The sequence below is a fragment of the Rhinolophus sinicus genome, chromosome 15, assembly GCF_057876585.1.
Source record: "Rhinolophus sinicus isolate RSI-liver-muscle chromosome 15, RSI-T2T, whole genome shotgun sequence".
NCBI classification, from domain to species: Eukaryota; Metazoa; Chordata; class Mammalia; order Chiroptera; family Rhinolophidae; genus Rhinolophus; species Rhinolophus sinicus.
This window is the reverse complement of record NC_142515.1, coordinates 8,816,195-8,835,036: the sequence shown is the minus strand read 5'-3', so window position 1 is coordinate 8,835,036 and position 18,842 is coordinate 8,816,195. Positions and strand designations below refer to the sequence as shown.

Sequence of the window (18,842 nt, the reverse complement as noted above, 5' to 3'; positions counted from 1 at the left end):
AAGAAAACAATACTATGTTAAGATCCAGACCCTGTCCAGGAGCTCACCTATGACTTACGAAGCCAGTGTGATGCAATCAGGGTGACAAAAACTGTCCGTCCCTTCAGTATGGTGTGTTGTCCTGTCAATGAGAATGCCGCTGCCCTCATAGTGAGTGATGGAAGGGTCATGATATGGGAACTGAAGTCTGCAGTTTGTAATCGAAATTCACGAAACAGGTAAATCAATAGGATCATGTTTGTTTTCTGTTTCCTCTTTTTTAAAACTTACCAGAATCGTATAACAATAGCAGGGATTTTTTCTATTAAAAATATTTTTAGAGTGATAATTAAGACTTTGGATTTTTAGGGAATTATGTAAACCTAGAGATATTTTACCTATGGGTAAGAAAAATAGAATGCATGATCTAAAATTAGTAACATGTGATGCAGGTTATAAATATGTAAAACCATCTGATGATTATGTCTTTGCAGTAGTTCTGGTGTGTCACCTTTATATTCACCAGTGTCTTTCTGTGGAATTCCTGTAGGAGTGCTACAGAATAAACTCCCAGATCTCTCCTTAGATAACATGATTGGTAAGCTTTTGTTTCGTTCTCTAGCTTTCATGTCTGGTATTCTTTTTGAAGGGCAAAATTAATAGTCACTGACTTACAATGACAAAGTCAAAGTTAATACTTGAGAAAATTAAAATGTAGAGAGCACAGAGCCTTGTACTTGATGTGCAATAAACATTTATTGAAGGAGTAATAAAGTAACTGAGCAGTATTAGAAAAAAATTATTTTAACTTTTTGACATATGTTTTCTTGTTTACATATTGGGGGTGCTTAATTTCAACAAATGTTTATTTGCAGATAAAAGATAGCTTCCAAATTATAGGGCCAATATATATTAAAGGAAGTATGGGGATTTGTAATTTCAAATATTACACAACTAGAAATTATAAATATGCCAAGTAGTTTTGATGTCTAATTCTTTTAAAATTATGGCTGTGGTTTATAAAGGATTTTCTGTGTCATTGTTTTTCCATAATGTTATTGAAAATTGGTATTTAGTAGGTTGTTTTGTTTAAATGTAGATAGATGATATACTAGGAAGAGCGTTACCTTATTAATCTTAATCGGAGATGACATTTACTGGGTGCTTAATACTATGTTAAGTGCTGTACTCAGTGTTCTGCGTATTACCTCAAACAATCCTGCAAGGTAGGTAATATTATTATTTCCATTTTATGTACCTGCGATCTGAGACCCAGAGAGATTTTAAAAATTTGCTCAAAACCACACAACCAGTAAGTGGAAGAGCCAAACTGTAAACCCGTTCCCTTTGGTCTGGAGCGTCCAGTCCTGGCTGCTCCCGCGTGATCTTAGGCAAGACCTGCCCTTTCCAGGCCTTGATTTTTCTCACGCTTCCTGTAAGTTGTAAAATCCTTTTGCTCAATGATACTTTTATATTTAAAACTATTTCTCTTTACCTTCCAGACTTAAATCCATATAAGGAAGTTTAGACACATATTTGTTTTGCAAAATGCATTTTATCGGTAACATAAAGTTAATTGACTTTGTCTGCATTTAATGTAAAATATTAAATTGAAAAGAATTGTAAGCACACCTGCACAGAACTAATCAGGATGAAATGTTATGCTGTTTAGGTATCTAAGTGATACCATTTTTTAAGAGATAAAGGGATATATATTGTGTAATAGTTCTTGACAATGTAGTGTATTTAAAAGTATTGAGTAAAATAAAGCTTTGTTACTTGAAAACATTTTAATTAAAACTTTTAATTAAACTTTTAATTTGAAATTCACTATGTAGTTAATGATAATTGAAAGCAATTCAGTTAAATACAGACACCTGATTTATATTCATTGGGTAAAAGCGGCTGCTTATTAAGACCTAATCTGCCCTACCTTGTGAACTGCCTCTATGGAAGGTGCTTGAAGAAAAATAGAGCCATTCTCAGGCGTGAACTCCAAGGTACTGAGGGTCGATAAACATGGTACCTACCTGTTGAACTTCCTAATTCCTTTACACCCCATCTTTTTTTTTTTTTACTAAAGTTTGATATCAGTTGTATGGCTGGTCCAAAGGTATCATTTTATTTGGATTAAATTGATGGCCATTTTTTTGTGTATGTCTTATGGGTTTTAAAATAACATCATTAAAACAATTTTATAGCCTGAAAAAGTTATACTTGGTTCCCACACCCTCTCCTCGTAATTATTTACATTTTTCCCTTTCACAGTATATATGTGTATGTATTTATATATATATATATATATATATATATATATATACACTCACATATTCATTAGTATGTATTTTTGACAGCTTAATCTCAGTAGTCAATAGTGGTTTATAGGAAGTTACAGTTTATATCTAATATGTAATATTTTTTAATATATATTTTATATTTATTTTGCATAGTGACGTATGAAGTATTTAATTCTAAAGCATAAATTTTGTAATTTCATGGACACATTAAAATTTCTCATTAGAAATCTAAATGAGTTCTTTGAACCTTTTGTTTGTGATTCCCAATCTTATGTGCACTTTGCAAAGTGTATCCATTGAAAGTTACCCTTTAGAAAGGTGGTAAGACAGGAGTGTTGCTGCATCCCTTTCCCCAGAAACTGCCCTCTCGGGTTCTAATACCAGGAACTTTGGCTGAAATAGTGTTTCTTAGAAGACAAAGGTCCCTGAATTCTGGATAGCAGTACTCTGGAGTAATCTGTCTTTTGAGCTGTCAGACAATGCAGTTTAAATCCTACATTGAGTGCTTCCTTATACCTTCTAGACCTGAATATACAGAAGGTGCCAAAAAAATGTATACACATTTTAAGAAAGGAAAAAACTATATTAAAATTACTCTGATGGTAACCACTTTGAGCACCTCTTGTAACTGCAGGAGTCAAACATAACTTGTATTCATCTTTTGTTATCAGTATATATTGAGTATTACAATTTTAATACAGTTTTTTCCTTTCTTAAAATGTGTATACATTTTTTTGGCACCCTCTGTATCCTTCAGGGCCTAAGACTGTTTTCACTGAAAAGGTGTTTTAGATTTTTAAGATCAGCATACATTATAATTAATATATTGGTATTTCTGATTACAAATCAGGGCAGAGTGCAATTGCTGGGGAAGAACATCCCAAGGGCCCCCTTCTGCAGGAAGTGCACCTCAAATTCCTGCTAACAGGGCTGCTGTCGGGACTGCCCTTGCCGCAGTTTACTCTCCGCATGTGTCCGCCGCTGACCACAAAAAACATCAAGATGTATCAGCCACTGCTTGCTGTAGGTGAGTATGGGACCTGTTCTTTTTTTTAATTCTTCATGCATGTTCTACATTGTATAAGACATACAAGTTTGCTAGTTACTAGAAAATCCTTCTTTCTCTTAAAGAATAAAGAGCAAGAGGCTAAGTGAACTCATATAAATACTCATCTTAAAATATTTTTCTTGTTTTTCCTTTCTGTCGTTTAAATCCACCCATCTTTTTATTTATTTATTTTTAATCACAATGACAATTCGTTCACCTGGCACGGAGCGAGGGAGACGCAGACACTATGGGTACCTTTCTGAAATGTCAGGCGGACTCCTGTCTTTTCTTGGACCACCTCACGCGCTTTCTGGTGCATGTCATTTTGTATTGGGTTTTTGGTAACTGATAAATGGTCGTAGTTGGTAGTTTAATAATAGCAGTGTTTTTCATTTGCTAAGAATTGTATATTTAAAATTGTTTAAGGTCTCTATAAACTAAGATTTGCCTCTTGGGTTGAAATTGCATATTTTTATGTTGTAGATAGAAAAATTGGTCTGGGTTTCAACTTGCTGTCACATTAATTTCATAGTAATGTGAGTAACCTAATTTCCTTCATAGAAAAAAAACAAATTTTAATTTGCTATTAAGTATATAAGGTTAAAATGCATTTCTCTAAAATTTCAAAAAAATAGTATATTTGTTTGAAATTATCAACAATTTTTTAAAGATGTTATTCGTTGGCTTCTGGCTTTCTCCCCAGGTCTATAAACATATGATTTGTGTCGTGTTTTTTTTTTCTAAAATGAAAACCTGATCACATTTATTTTGTTGCTAGTATGTCTCAGCATAATGGCTGACTTGTGAGTACTAAAGGCTCATTTGAATATTACTATTTGGCATATTCTTTTTTTCCCATTTTTTCCATTGCTATTTTCTGAAAGTCATTCGAATTTTAAAGTTCAATAGTCTGTGTTCAGTTTTATATAAATGTAGATAAATGTTTAATTTTTGCTTTATAAGCTGCTGATTCATGTTAAACTTCTTATAGAAATTTTAATTAGGATTTGTCAATATACAATGTATGTACAATGTTAATATGCCTATTTTGTTAGTTAGGATTTTGTCAATTTCTTGGAGAAAATTACTTCTTGGGATAGCTAGATAATAGCTAATTCAGGATCTGAGATTTCTATTGTGGAATAAGCTGTATTGTACTGGTGTATAGTAAATATCAAGTCATTTGTTGAATTTAGGATAATAATAAAGTAAAAGCAAAAAATATAAAATAGGTGCCTGAGCTTTTGCAGAGTTACTAGGGAAGAAAGCAGAGTTTGTTCAGCTGTCGAGTTACTTCTTGTGCTTCCCCATAGTATTAGATCATAGGTTCAACATCATCAGAACTTGCAGAATGTAGAAATCATTTGATTATTATGAAGCTCTGTTAACTGAAAAGTTTTGGTAATTCTTTAAATATCTTCTCAGTACTAGAAGATATTGTGAAATAGATGATAAATGTAAACAAGTGTAATACTGTGTTTTCTACAATAGTTTCACAAAAATTTCTGAAGCTCTGTTCAGCAAATAATCTAAAAATTGGAATTTGCCAACCGTTTTTACTTCTAATATTATTATTATTATTATTATCATTACATTTATTATTTCTACATTCGGTTGCTTTGTATGAATTCATTAATCCTTTTAAGTTATGTGCAATGAGAAAGTGACTGTCCACCTAATTACACTGTTGACATTTCTTGCTTAACTTAGAAAAACATTTTAAGGACTGAAACATTACTTTCTCAAGTAATGGCCCTGTCCCTTCTAATTAAATTTTAGACACAGTACCAAGATCATAAAAAGCTTTAGGCAAAATAATAACTACAAACCATAATTACAGTAATAACAGAAATAGTAATAATCACATACTTCCTTTGTGGCGGGTACTGTACTGTTTCACATATGTCTTCTCATTTAATCTCCAGCAAATGGATTTTTTTGTGAAACGGATAAAAACACAGCTTTAGTGTGGGCCAGGAAGTTGTAAGAGTCCAGGGCAGAGCCTGGTCTTTCACTCAGACTCCTTTGACTGCAAAAATCCAGTTAACCATTGTATTTTACCGTCTCTTTGCGATTTACTTAATATGAGACAAAAATAGAAACGAATCTTTGTGAAGAAAAATAGAAAAGTCTGGTTAAGAGTCGGATTGCCTTTTTGAGAGCCGACTAGAATAAACGTTCCAAAATTCAAAAAAGTGTAAACTACCATGTGTAATAAAGCTTAGGAAGGTGCTTCTTCAAATTCTTTGTGTATTGAATTAGATTTTGAAGACTTTCTGTGGGAATCTATCACTTGATTTAGGTAAGATTTCAGGGCACAAGAGAGTAGTAGGCCCATCTTTGATAAGTGGAAAGGCAGAGAAATTCAGTCTTTTTTTTACACATAGCTTTGGTCCCTTTTATAAAAGATCAATGTTGTAGAATGATTAAAATCTCAAGAAAAGACTTGCTGGGAAGATCTGGAACTCTCCTAGGTAACTACTCGCCTGTTACGTCATTTTGATACTGTAGGTACAGGAAACGGTTCTGTCCTGGTATACCACCTCACCAGCGGGCTGCTGCACAAGGAGTTAAGCGTCCACTCCTGTGAAGTCAGGTGAGTGACATCACGAACATACAGAATACCAGGAGAAAGTTCTTACAGGCTTTTCTGCATTGAATACTCTTCAGTGGTGATTATTTGACTGAAAATTTTGGATAATAAATATTCATGTCCAACTAATGGCTATGCTAATCAAGGATGAGCACTAATTGTTTGCTTTTTGTAAAGGATATTATGCAGTGGGGAATTTTTTTCTCACTTTCGTTGCTACATCTTATTTCTTTCTCCTAAGGTCCAGGCTATTTTCTTACTGGAAATCACTGGGTTTCCTTGTTCGGGTTTATTTAGTTTGTTTTTCATTTCTATCAAGATCCATCCGTAGGACTGCTCAAGAAAAATGTGAACAAAGTCATTTTAGTTATTAATTTCATTTATTTCTTTGTTTAAGCACCATCGGGAAAGAACCAAAACTATATGGCATTATTTTTTCATTTTCAGAGGTGATCTGTTTTATGAGTACTGTGTTTGCCGAGATTTGTGAGGGAGGGCTAATTAAAATGACATTAAAAATGCCTCTTGGTTTCTATTTTAAAAGTACATGCCTGTCTGCTCCATGGCGTTGTTTTGCTCATCATATGGCTGTTTGCCGTTTTTTGCCCTAGCAAGGATGGATTGTGAAGTTACACCTGTATAATATAAAATTATTTAATTGCCAGTAATTTTTGATGATCTTTTAACAAAAAAGTATAAGTAGGGCCATTTTCTGTACTCTGTGCATTGTATAAGTATAGGTCTCAGGTATACATTAAAATTCTTAGTGAACCTTAAAGAACACATTATTCTGAGGAAATGCGTTTTCTGAACGGGGGAGGGTTAGCTTTTTAAATGCCAGAAGTGCTCATTGTGTTGGAAGTTTCTGAGAAGCTTGCATTGCCTTATTCTGTCAGGTGCATTGTTTTGCGGTGCAGCCTGGGTGACTGTTTAGGCCACCTTATGCTGCGCCCCTTCAGTATCTCCCTAAATACATTTAAATGGAGTAGTCTTGGTTTCAAAGGGTTAGGTTTTCGGGGTACAGGGACATGGGTCTCTGTCTGAACCCTTTCAGGCTGCTCATCGTCTTTCTCTTCTTCCAGCAGTCCCTGACGCCACTGCTGAGATCTTCTCTCTTCCATTCTTTCCTGTCTACATTTCTTCTCTTGCCATGTCCTTTCACTCTTGCCTTTTGTGTAGGATTTCCTTTTGTAGCTAACACCGAGCAATCAGAACTCTCCGTTTAATCAGTACTTGTTCTAAGGTTTACATTAAATATTAATACTTTGCATGCATCATTTCCTTGAATCTCCACTACAGTTCTATGCAGTAGGCACTATTATTATCCCAGTTTATAGAAGAAGAAACCAAGTATTACAATCTGTGAAAAGTTAGGTGGAATTCAGTCTAGGCCTTCTAGGCTTAGGAACGGAGCTCTTACGGTATATGTGCTAGATCAATACACAAAGGTTAGTAGGAAGCATATTGACAATAAGAGAAAATTTTGACTAAAACAGGATTCATGTTAAGAATCATGCTTCTGGAAAATCAAGTACATTTTCATTTTTTTTTTTTTTCTGAACCGTGAAATCTTTAATAAAGACACAATAACTAGTTTATCAGCGAGCTATTCAATTTTTTAAGTAAGATTTGTTATCCTGGCTCAGTTAGGTCATAGATGTCACTACGTACTTGACTTACATGTGCTAAAATAATATTTGTTATTGAGTAACCCTGAAAGTATGAAGCGTTACTTGGGAGACTAAATAACTCTGAAGGATGTGCTACTCAGGCAGGTGTCGTGAATGATCACACAAGTATGCACCAGTGCTTCATACGAATTTTCCCTCTTAATTGCCATTTTGAAGATAATTCACCTTTTATATCCAGAGCTGGTACCCCAGAAGATGCTAAAATCCTGCTGTCTTTGTATTTCAATTAGTGCACTTACAGTATTATAATTAAAGCCATTATAGAAATTTCACAGAGGTGTTTTAAAAACTGCTGAACTATTTAGCAACAAACCCCAATGCATTCTAGGTATTCACATGCAAATTACAGGCCAACTTTTAGAAAGTTGTTTTTCTACCTTGTACTAAGTGTGTTTTTTAAAACCACTTAATCTTAACTACTTGAATCTTATGCACACATATGGTCAGGGACTGCCTAACTGCAGATAGTTGCATCTGTGTGGTGTTTTTAAAACCATAATGTTTTAACTAGTTATGCTATACAAGTAAGTATTGAGCATCTCCTGTATGCCTGCAAACAGACATCTTTGAGGCTTATCATCTGTTGGAAGATACCTAGATGTAAATGAAGTGGAGTGGTACATGTAGGTTTTCTTAGATTATTAGATTTCTTAGATTATTAGTCTGTGTCTTTGTCCGGTAGGCTAAATTTATGATAATATTGCCCAGTACTATTTTCAATATCAAAAAGTATTAGAACAGTCGTTTATATGGATATCAGAACATTGACTCAGTATTGCTTTGAGTAAATTGAGTGATTTGTGGAAAGTAAAATGATCTCTGTTTTGTCTGTAAGTTTGCAGAAGTTAGTTTTACATAATCGTAGAACTTCAAGGTCTTTCAGGAAGTGTGTGCTCCCCCAGCCACCAGCGTTGATAAGTAGCCTCTGAGCATCCCCAGGGGAGATCACCAGGCCCATCGTGGGAAGCTGTAGGAGTCAGACCCCAACACCCGCTGATAAGGGTGCAGTTGTTCACTAGTAGGAGTCCTAGAAAACAAACCTGGATAAGTCAGAAAATGAGCTGCTCTTCTTACAGATTTTTTATAGAGCTCAGCGTGTTGTTTAAACCTAAAGAACAGTTTCTAATCCTGAGAGCACTGTGGTGTTTTGCTGTGTTTGACAAGAGAGTTTGTTTTCATTCTTTGCTTCTGAGAAATAATCCTCTCCTTATCTAATCTACTTGTAAGTCCAACTTGGTTTTGCTTTTCTTCAGTTGATCAGTAGGCATCGGTGTATAAGCCGCTGCTGCAATCTGCTCAGAGGCAACAGAACAGTGTTGCTCCTGGTGGTGGATGACAAATAAACAGTCGCCCCATGTTCTGTGACATCCTGAACATGGGGACGTGTTATAAACGGTGGGAAAAGCACTTCCTGAGTGTGCATGGCACTAATAAGCACAAGGAAGAGAACATCACTTATTTAATCCGATAGTTTGCTGAGTGCCTGTCATGTGCCTGGTGAGGCAGGGCGTGTACCTCCCTTCAGAGCGAGTACAACATAGTCACACTGTACAGTGTCTCAGCCAGTGCCACTGTCCCCTCCGCTGGTCAGGCTTTCAGGCAAAGCCCACTGCCCTTTGGCTTCAGCTTTAATGGTCTTCCAGGAAGCCCTGCCTGGCCCCTGAGGCCAGATTTCGTGTGACTCTTCCAGCTCCTGTCGGACTTTGCACCACTCTCGTAATCGGTTATGCAGAGTGCATTTGTGTAATGTTTCTTTTCTGCTAGATTGTAAGCCCCAGAAGGACAGCGGGATACCTGTCTCATTCACAGCTGTATCCCCAGGGCCTAGTATAGTCACTAGCAAATGTATTTTTAAAAATAAAGACTGAAGAATGGGAGGACTGGATTTCTTAGTGTCCAGAGATGGTGGCATTGCTGCACTGGAGCATAAATGGTTCACATCGCCAGCAGCGAGGCTTGGAGAGTGTGTCTTAAGGTTTCTTAAGGTCTGATTGAAGCCATCAGTTATAGAGACAGCAGAATAAGTCCAAATGATTCTTCTCTCCTTTTATTCACACTGAGTAGAAAACTTAATGAATACTCTTACGTATCAGGGGAAAAAAGAGAAACAAGAGACAAAGAGACTTTTCCAGTGAATAATGAACCTAATTATATTGTATTCACTATAGGTGTGGTTTTAGCTTAGTAAATGGGGAGGCCTCACGTTAGATTTTGACATATGACGAGTGCTAATGCATACAGTGCTTGTTCTGTGTCAGGCCTTTATGCACTCGCTGTTACGATCCTTACTGAATGGATGAGGAAACAGATGTAAGGAACCAGCTGGAGCCCGGACTGGCACTTAAATAGTGTTTGAAGAAGGAAAGAGAGGTCATTCTAGGCTTGGAAATTCTCAAGAGTACTCCGTTTTAAGCAGCCTGATTTGAGTGTTTCAACACAGTTTTATATTTAAAGAGTTATAATCCTTGATTACTACAGCAATTCATGCTGTTGCAGATATTTTCAATTCACTTGGGATTATCTTTGTCCCTCTGAGAAAAGACAAGTAAGTGGATGGATACACAAGGGTCAGTGAGGACAGTTGCTGTAGTGAAAATAGCAGACAAAATTCATATGATTGAGAGGTACGTTTGGTCAGATAGGATGAGACACATGGCTGGATGGCCTGGAAGTCACATAGAGAAGTTTGGATGCAATGCACGAAGCCGTTACCTTCTTGGGCAAACGAGAGAGATATTCAATATTTGGCGCTAAATCTAATAATAGCATTCAAATTTCAGTAGACGTGGATAAACTAGACAGGGGTCGGCAAACATTTTCTCTAAAAGACCAGATAGTAAAATTTTAGGCTTTGCAGGCTATAAAATTTCTGTCACAACTGCTCAACTCTGCCATTGTGTCATGAAAGCAGCCATAGACAATATGTTAGCTGTGTTTGTCCCATAAGTGCTGATGAGCAATCACGTATAGAACAGAGGTTTAGCTATCCCTCCCAGACAGCCTCTATCGCCTTGTAAGTAACAGGGTAGTATAGTAGTAGTGTTTCTGACTTCTTACGACTCTGATGGTTCACTTGTCCTGTGTTTCCCCTCTTTTCCATTCTCTACAAGCCATGATGGTGAACAGTCTCCAGTTAGGTTAGTGGGCAAAAACATGGACTCACTTCCAATCGGTCCCACACAAAGGAACTCCCAGGGCGTTAGGATAGGCGGCTGTCTTGTCAGCATGTGTTTTTCTTTGAGATTTTTCTTTTGTGCTTTTCTCTAATTGATACACGATTTGGAACTTGCAACCACTTCCAAATCTCACAGCTCAGTTTATATTGTTTATTTCAGGGAATTTCTGCTCCTAACCAAGAATCGTGATAAAATTCCTAAGTATGCTCAACTTGAAGCAGTTTGCTTAGAATATTTCTATTAATATATCACTTGTTTTTAAGCAATGGAATTCTCAGAAACTACTGTGATGTGATTCTCGTTTGCCACATTTTAATAGTTATTTTAATTCTATAACTACCCATTTAATACCCATAACTAAACAATCTTGTCATTACATTTGGAAATAAACTTATAATGATAAATAATTCCATATATGTTGGAAATATTATACATGGTAATGTAATCTCAAATAAAGTCATATTAATATTTCTTGTATAATAAAATTTAGTCCTTAGGTAAAATAATTTTTTTTAAAAAGGAAAACCTTATTTTTCGAATACATTTTTTAAAGCAAAGCAGGTATTAGATTAATATTTATTTAACTTCTTATTACAGGGGTATTGAATGGACGAGTTTGACTGGTTTTCTTTCTTTTGCTACCTCCACACCAAACAATATGGGATTAGTGAGAAATGAACTTCAGCTGGTTGATCTTCCAACAGGTTGGTATATTCAGACCATTACAAGATTCAAAATGGTTTGTCATATTGATCAAAAACGTTGTCATATATGAACATGTTTAGAGAACTTTCTTTCACCTTGGAGTTTTTTCTTGTATTCTGTTTGTATATTTATTTTTTGTTGCTCTGGAATAATTGCCCTAGAAAAGACTCATCATTGTTTGTATGCAGATTGTGTTACGGTAAAATGGAGTGCCATTAGCCTGGGCCGACAGAGTCATAAGTAAATACGGTATCAGTTCTTCTTTTAAGTACATTGCTATATATAACCAAAAGTACAGTTTTAAAATAAATCTTTGTAGTTAGATTTATTAGAATGTATTTCAAGACGTTGGATTTTATAGGAAGCCCTTTTAAAACTTACAGGTAAGGATTGTTTTTAAATGCTCAAATTTAAAACTTTTTAAAGTCTCTGGCTGAGTGAATAGGGAAACTTAATTTGGGAGTTTAAGGACTTTGCAATAGGAAACATTTCAGGAAAGTAACTTGTTCAGAATTGTTAAAAACCTACAACCCAATGAGTTTTAAAATGAAAAACGTGAAAATAGAATAAGGTGAGGATTTGAAATTATTTTATAGCACATGCTGTGATTTCAAATAAATTTTTTTAACAAAATTGTGATTTCTTTAAAATGGTGTACCAGTATGAATATATGTTCTAATTACACACACTTATTACACATTACATACAAGATATTACAATCTTATTTGTAAAAAGCAATTTAACCAATAAGATTGTAATATCTTGTATGTAATGTGTAATAAGTCAAGAGTATGATTGCTTCCTTATAGTCTCAATATATATTTCTAAGATACAGGTGAGAACAGCTAACATACTTTTCAGAGTATGTTACTGAACCTCTTGGAATTAGCCCTGCCTTTAGACCACTGTTGGCTCTAGTTTCATTGGAAGTGACCTACCCAGCAACCTCTATCCTCAGATCCCTGATTTGCCAACAAACACACTGGTCTCTCTAGTTGCCTGGTACCCCAGGGATGAAATGGTATTCTCTAGTGTCAGTCACTAAAAAAAAAAAAAGAAAAAAAAAATCCCTGTTTAGTTTTTTCAGTCAGGTCAAGTTCAGGATTTTTAGATAACTTAAAATCTGTCTTTTACAAATTTCTTTTTAAGGAACAAATTTCTAAGTAATAGTTACTGCCTTTTTTAAGTGGGACATTTGAGTTCATAGATTATATACTTTTATAGCCTTGTCTTATGAGGGCAGCAGAGTAGCGGAGTCAGGAAAGGTTGTGGAGTAATAATATAATAATTATAATAATCAAATAATAATAGTGAGATTCCATTCAATGGCACTGAAGAGCAGGGAGGCTTGTAGGCTTTCAGTTATCTTTAAATGGAGTGTGTTCTCTCTTTGGTTTAATGTAAATAAAAATCTAGGAAAAGATCTTAAAATATTTGTTCAGACATAAGGTAGAATTTGCATTTTTTTAATTACAGAAAAATCAGTTAGTTTCTTTGATAGCTAACTAATTCTTAAGTCCCCAATTTTAGTTTATAGAGACCTTTTGATTAGAACATGTCAAATATTTTAATTGGGTATTTTGCACATGGTACAGGAAATCTTAAATATTGGTTGAAGAGTGTTTTCCCCACTAGTTAGTATTCGTAAGTTTGGGAAATGTTTACATTACTTTAAATATACCAGTAGTTTTTACAATAGACAGTTTCCCTCCCGTAAATGGATTCAAACTTTAGAAATTGTTATTTCTAAATTTCTAAAATTAAATTATTTGAAAGAAACCACAGAAGGAATTCAAGAAACTGTAACAAGTGAAAATATTTTTTTATAAAATGGATATATATTATTCGTCTTTAACTTGTAATACTTTTGAGAATACTTTGAATTTAGATTATTAGAAACAGCTTAGAAGCAAATGGAAGCATGAATGGCAGAATAGAGGGTATAACTGATCAAATTGCATTGTATACTTGCTCGTTTCTTGCATGTTTTATGTGCTGTTTTCACATCTTATTTACTATTTGCAATTAAAGGTAGGAGCATTGCTTTTCGAGGTGAACGAGGCAATGATGAATCGCCCATTGAAATGATTAAAGTATCTCATTTGAAGTAAGTGTCGATTTAAAAAAAATCCATGGTATTACCACAATGGAATCTTAAGGATTTTTTTTTCATCTTTAAGAAATTGAAAATATGCTAGAATGCATATAGAATTTCTTAACATTGCACTACCGTGTTTCCCCGAAAATAAGACCAGGTCTTATATTAAGGTTTTTCCAAAGGACGCATGAAGGCTTACTTTCAGGGGATGTTATCCTGAAAAATTATTGTAGGGCATATTTTCCGGTGAGGTCTTATTTTCGGGGAAACATGGTAGCTGGGTGAAATCAGTAACCCTGTTTTGATCTGCTGTAGCTGTACTGATGTAAATGTCTGTCACCCACTGAGAAGATGTTACCTGATGCAATTCTGATGCCCTTCCACCGCAGTGTGGGTTTATTGACTGAAGGAGTTCATTGTCTTCTTTTATAATTTAGACCCATTTCAGTTCCAGTAAGTTTTGTAGCTTTTTTATTCCAAGGGAAAAATACATGTAAAGCTGGATTATTAAAAATAGAGACTGAATGAAAAACAAAAGATCAAAGAAAGAAGTAAGCTCTCTAAAATAGATTTCAAATTTCCTTTAGCATTTCTAGATCTTTGCATTTCCATATAAATTCTAGAATCAGCTTACCAGTTTTACCAAAAAGGTTTCTTGGCATTTTGATTGGGATTACATTGACTCCATAGGTCATTGTGGGGAAGAACTCACATCTGAAGTTTTGTGATTCATGAACATGGTGTATATATCTTTCCACCTCTTTAGGTCTTCTTTAATTTCTTTCAGTAATCTTTTGTAGTTCTTGGTGTGTATGTCTCACAAATCCTTTATTAATTATTTTTTGGTTTTTCTTTGATGTTGTTATAAGTGGTTTTTTATAAACTCTTTCCTATAATTTTCACTATAACCTGCATACCAATCCATTGAGGTAAGTAGTGGTCTTCTCATGTCATGTAGGAGAAAATTGAGCCTCAGGAGGGTTACTCTGAGTTGTGGCAGCAGGACGTAAATGCTTGCCTTTTTTCATTCTTTCTTTTGAGCTGTGCTCCTTGCCTAGTTATGGCTCTGTGGTGCTCAAAGGTCATCTTAGAGCTTTACCTTCTTATGACTATTAATCACGAGGGCTGAATATATAGTTTAAATTATCTATGTTTAGAATGTGTCATTGGAGTTTTCTGATTTACTGAACTGTTATTTGTACTACATATGGTGAAACTTTTGCAAAAAGGGGCTTATTTACTAATTTTGTTTATTTTAGGCAGTATTTGGCAGTTGTATTCAAAGATAAACCCCTGGAGTTATGGGATGTTAGGACTTGTACCATTCTTAGAGAAATGTCCAAAAACTTCCCTGCAATAACTGCTTTGGTAAGTTACAGTTGAAGAACTAAATAGTTTATGTAGGTGTGCATTTTTGTGGTGAATATTTTTCTTTAGCTTGAATTGAAATCTTTATTGCCATGTATTTTCTTGTTAAAAGGTATGTTCAGAGAAGATCTAAAAATTTTGATAACTCTTTATTTTCTTGGATGGGTTAAGCTAATATATTAGTGCAGTTCCAGTTAAAATGATACTTAGATATTTTCAAGAACATGATAAACATTCTAAAATGTTTGTGAAAGAATAAAGGTCATAATAGCTAAATAAAGCTTGAAAAAGGAGGAGTAATGTGATGGATGACGGTGATATAAACTATATAAACTATATCCTACCGGATATAGTTTGTATTATTATAGGTGTATAACTATATATACCTATATGTATCTATATAGTTATATACCTATATATACCTATATAGGTATATAGCTATAATAATATAAACTATAGCAGATGGGATACAGTTTATGTTACAAAACCAGAGAAATGAAAGCAATGTCATATTGGACCAAGAACAAGAAATGGACCAACATCATAAGGAGCTCATTATGAATATTTGGGGACTTAATGGACAGTAAAGGAGCACCCAAGTCCCAAGGGGAAGAATGGGCTATTTAATGAGAAGTCTTGAGAAAACTCTCCTTTTATGGAGAAAAATACTGGATCTCTACTTGATACCATATTCAGATGTGGGCTCTACAAGATTAAAGACCTAAATGTAAGAAAGTAAAGCTATACAATTATATAATCAAATATAGAAGAATGTTTATGTGTTCTCGGGGCAGGAGAGGACGTCAGAAGCTCACACCAAAAGGCAAAATATGTTAACGCATTTAATAACATCAAGATCGGTGCTTTCTGTTCAATGAAGGACACCTGTGTCAAAGTTAAATATGGAAGACAAGTTGGAAAAATAAATTTTCCAACGTCTAAGGCTGACAAGGGTCTAAGTAATCCCTCCAGGGGATTAGTATGGGGGGAACTGCTGCACGTAAGCAATGAGAAGACAGGAACCCCAGTGGAAAGATGGACAAAGTATGTGAGCAGTTATTGAATGCCACAGAAGCCTAAAAGGCCAACAAGCATATGAAGAAATACTCAAGCGCATCAGTTTTTAGAGATGTGGAATATAAAATAACCATGATACATCTTTTAGACTAACAAGAGTTGGAAAGCCAGATAGCATCAGATGTGGGTGTAATACGGGCTGTAGCAATTCTTCTGCGCTGCTGGTAGGAGTGTAGGCAGCCGAAGCCATTCTGACAGTACTTAGGCCCGGACAGACGTCCTCTGTGCCCCCGCTGTTCAGCTCCTGGTCACACAGGAGCTTCCGTGAGGATGTTGACTGCCGTGTTATTTGTTGTGATGAGAGTTTGGAGGCAATCTGGGTGTCCTTTGCTGAGAGAACAGACTGAAAATGGGTGGATGCACCCGCGGAGTATTCTACAGCATGCAGAGCTTAGCTGCACTGTGCTGAGTGAAAAGAGTTAGAAACAGGACGAGACAGATAATACAGTGCTGTTTATGTAAGTTACAAATACATGCATGTAAAATAACTGCATGCTAAGAATTTATGCATGTGAGAGGATATTAGATTAAATACATTAGAGTGGGTGGGAATATAAGAGAAAAAACAAATAAAATGAGAGGTTTGAGGTGGTCCTGTGGATGATAATGGGCCATCATTGGAGGAACATGGTTATCTCGTGCTGTACACCTGGGGGGAGGACGTGGAGGGAGGGGATAGGAGATACTGTAACTGAATTTATTATTTCCATTTTGTTAAAAAAAAAAAAAAAAAAAAAGGTTTTGTAAAGACCTTTCCATTTTGTGAAAAACCCTTCTAGAAGTTTGCCATGAAACTCTTCTACCTTAAGCTCTAATTAAAGATTAGAAGTAACAGGAGGTGGAAGCAGATTATTAAACGCTTCTACCTCAAGCTCTAATGAAAACGCATTCAGTTAGCCTTTCTATAACAAGATAAAGCCTAAGAACAAATTGTGAATCCGTGTGCACTAACAATAAGTGATGCTAGGCAACAGCAAATGTGCCAGCTGTTCTGGAAGGATCCTTTGACAGAAGAAAGCTGAGCACTTCTAGGTGTGTCTGTCTCTGCTTCACAGGAGTGGTCACCGTCTCACAACCTGAAGAGCCTGAGAAAGAAACAACTGGCCACGCGAGAGGCCATGGCCCGCCAGACCGTGGTCTCCGATGCAGAGCTGAGCATTGCCGAGTCATCTGTGATCAGGTGCGTGCAGTGCACTGTTTCCTGCCACTGTCATTTGTAATAGCCGTGTCATGGTTGGGAACTTGACGAGTGTCACCCAAAGGCATCTCTGGAAGCAATTCACACTCTGCTTTTGAACATACTTTCTTTGTTGCTTCAGTACACCCCCAGATTACTGAAGACTTACTTTAACTATCGAGTAGTTTAGTATAGTCACTAACTCATACTGTAAACTCCACACAGCAGCATCTGTAGTGAAATGAGCATTCTCAGTGCCCTTGTGTTCTATAAACTTCCACTTCTGCAATTCAAGTGAGCGTAGCGTGAACATACACAGAGACCACGTTGTCGTTTATGTACACCAAAGAAAATGCAGAGGGTGCCAAAAAAATGTATACACATTTTAAGAAAGGAAAAAACTATTAAAATTGTAATACAGTGAATGACGCTAGCATTCATTTGATTAACACCATCTTTTGAGGCAACGTCATACTACATTGTTGCATAATTCAGTTCAACTCGAAAACTAATACCTTGATAACATCTCTTAAAATGTGTACATTTTTTTTGGCACCCCCGATATATTGAGAATTCTAAATTTAGGTATTGTCTCCATCCCTATCGCCACAAGTTTTACAAATAAATCCCCCCCGAAAGCACGCTGGGTCAAGGTAAGGCCCGTCTTCTGCTGAGGAGAGTTCTGCAGCAGAAACAGCAGAGAGGTTTGTTTTTCTTGTGAGAAGTCCAGAACACTGCGTTCCTCTGTTGGGGGAAATGTTCTCTGGGGTCTGTTTGGGAGTAATTTGTGCTTTCCTGTTATTAGCTGGAAAGATTAGTTTCAGCCTTTTTTTAATGGTTTTGGACCTCCTGTTAAATCTGTATTTTGGGTGAGTTAATTATGAGTGTCACTCTAGGGAAATGAAATATCTTTATCGTATTTTTCTCTATCCCAAAGCTTGTTGCAAGAAGCAGAAAGTAAATCTGAACTCAGTCAGAACATCTCTGCCCGGGAGCATTTTGTGTTCACTGATCATGACGGCCAAGTTTATCATCTCACTGTGGAAGGAAACTCAGTGAAAGACAGTGCTCGGATCCCCCCGGATGTGAGTCAGCCCTGGGTTAAATCTGTATGAGAGTTTTTATCAAACATTTGATTGGTTCCATATCCAGTCAGGCCATCCGTAAGTTGGAAAACTGTTTCAGAAAAATGTAATATAAATAAACTTTCCTATTTAAGAAGATAGCATCATTGATGAAACTTGTTCTGTACTGTTAGAGAATAGCATTATAACTACTTTGCTTAAGTACTTACCGTGTGCTACTCATTTTTATCCCCATAATAGTCCATGAGGAATTATTTTCATTTTATCTATAACAAAACTGAGGGAGAGTAAGTAACTTTCTCAAAATTACCCAGCTTAGTGACGTGGCCATTTTAAACTCAGGTATGTCTGTTTGACTTCTGTATCTTTCCTCTCTCTCCATTTCAGGCATTACTTTGAAGGATTTCATTTACAGTCAAGTATTATTTTTGGATAATAGTAATCAGGTTGTAAGGGTAATAGTATCATTAATATTTACTCATTTATATATCTTCTTATGGTCTTGTGGAATCCTCTAACTAATGTTTGGTAGTGAATAATTTGTGTCA

The 18,842-nt window shown here is 35.7% G+C and overlaps 1 protein-coding gene across 1 annotated transcript in view; it reads left to right on the top strand.

The window, feature by feature from the left end:
* The window catches only part of WDR11 (WD repeat domain 11), a 50,872-nt gene that overhangs the window by 12,835 nt on the left and 19,195 nt on the right, over window positions 1-18,842 (top strand). Inside the window, exons 8-16 of the mRNA XM_074338967.2 lie at window positions 23-218; window positions 474-577; window positions 3,127-3,303; window positions 5,836-5,920; window positions 11,382-11,488; window positions 13,521-13,596; window positions 14,847-14,955; window positions 17,088-17,212; window positions 18,147-18,294. Of these exons, the coding sequence (XP_074195068.1) occupies window positions 23-218; window positions 474-577; window positions 3,127-3,303; window positions 5,836-5,920; window positions 11,382-11,488; window positions 13,521-13,596; window positions 14,847-14,955; window positions 17,088-17,212; window positions 18,147-18,294 (1,127 nt within the window). The remainder of the gene's footprint in view (window positions 1-22; window positions 219-473; window positions 578-3,126; window positions 3,304-5,835; window positions 5,921-11,381; window positions 11,489-13,520; window positions 13,597-14,846; window positions 14,956-17,087; window positions 17,213-18,146; window positions 18,295-18,842) is intronic.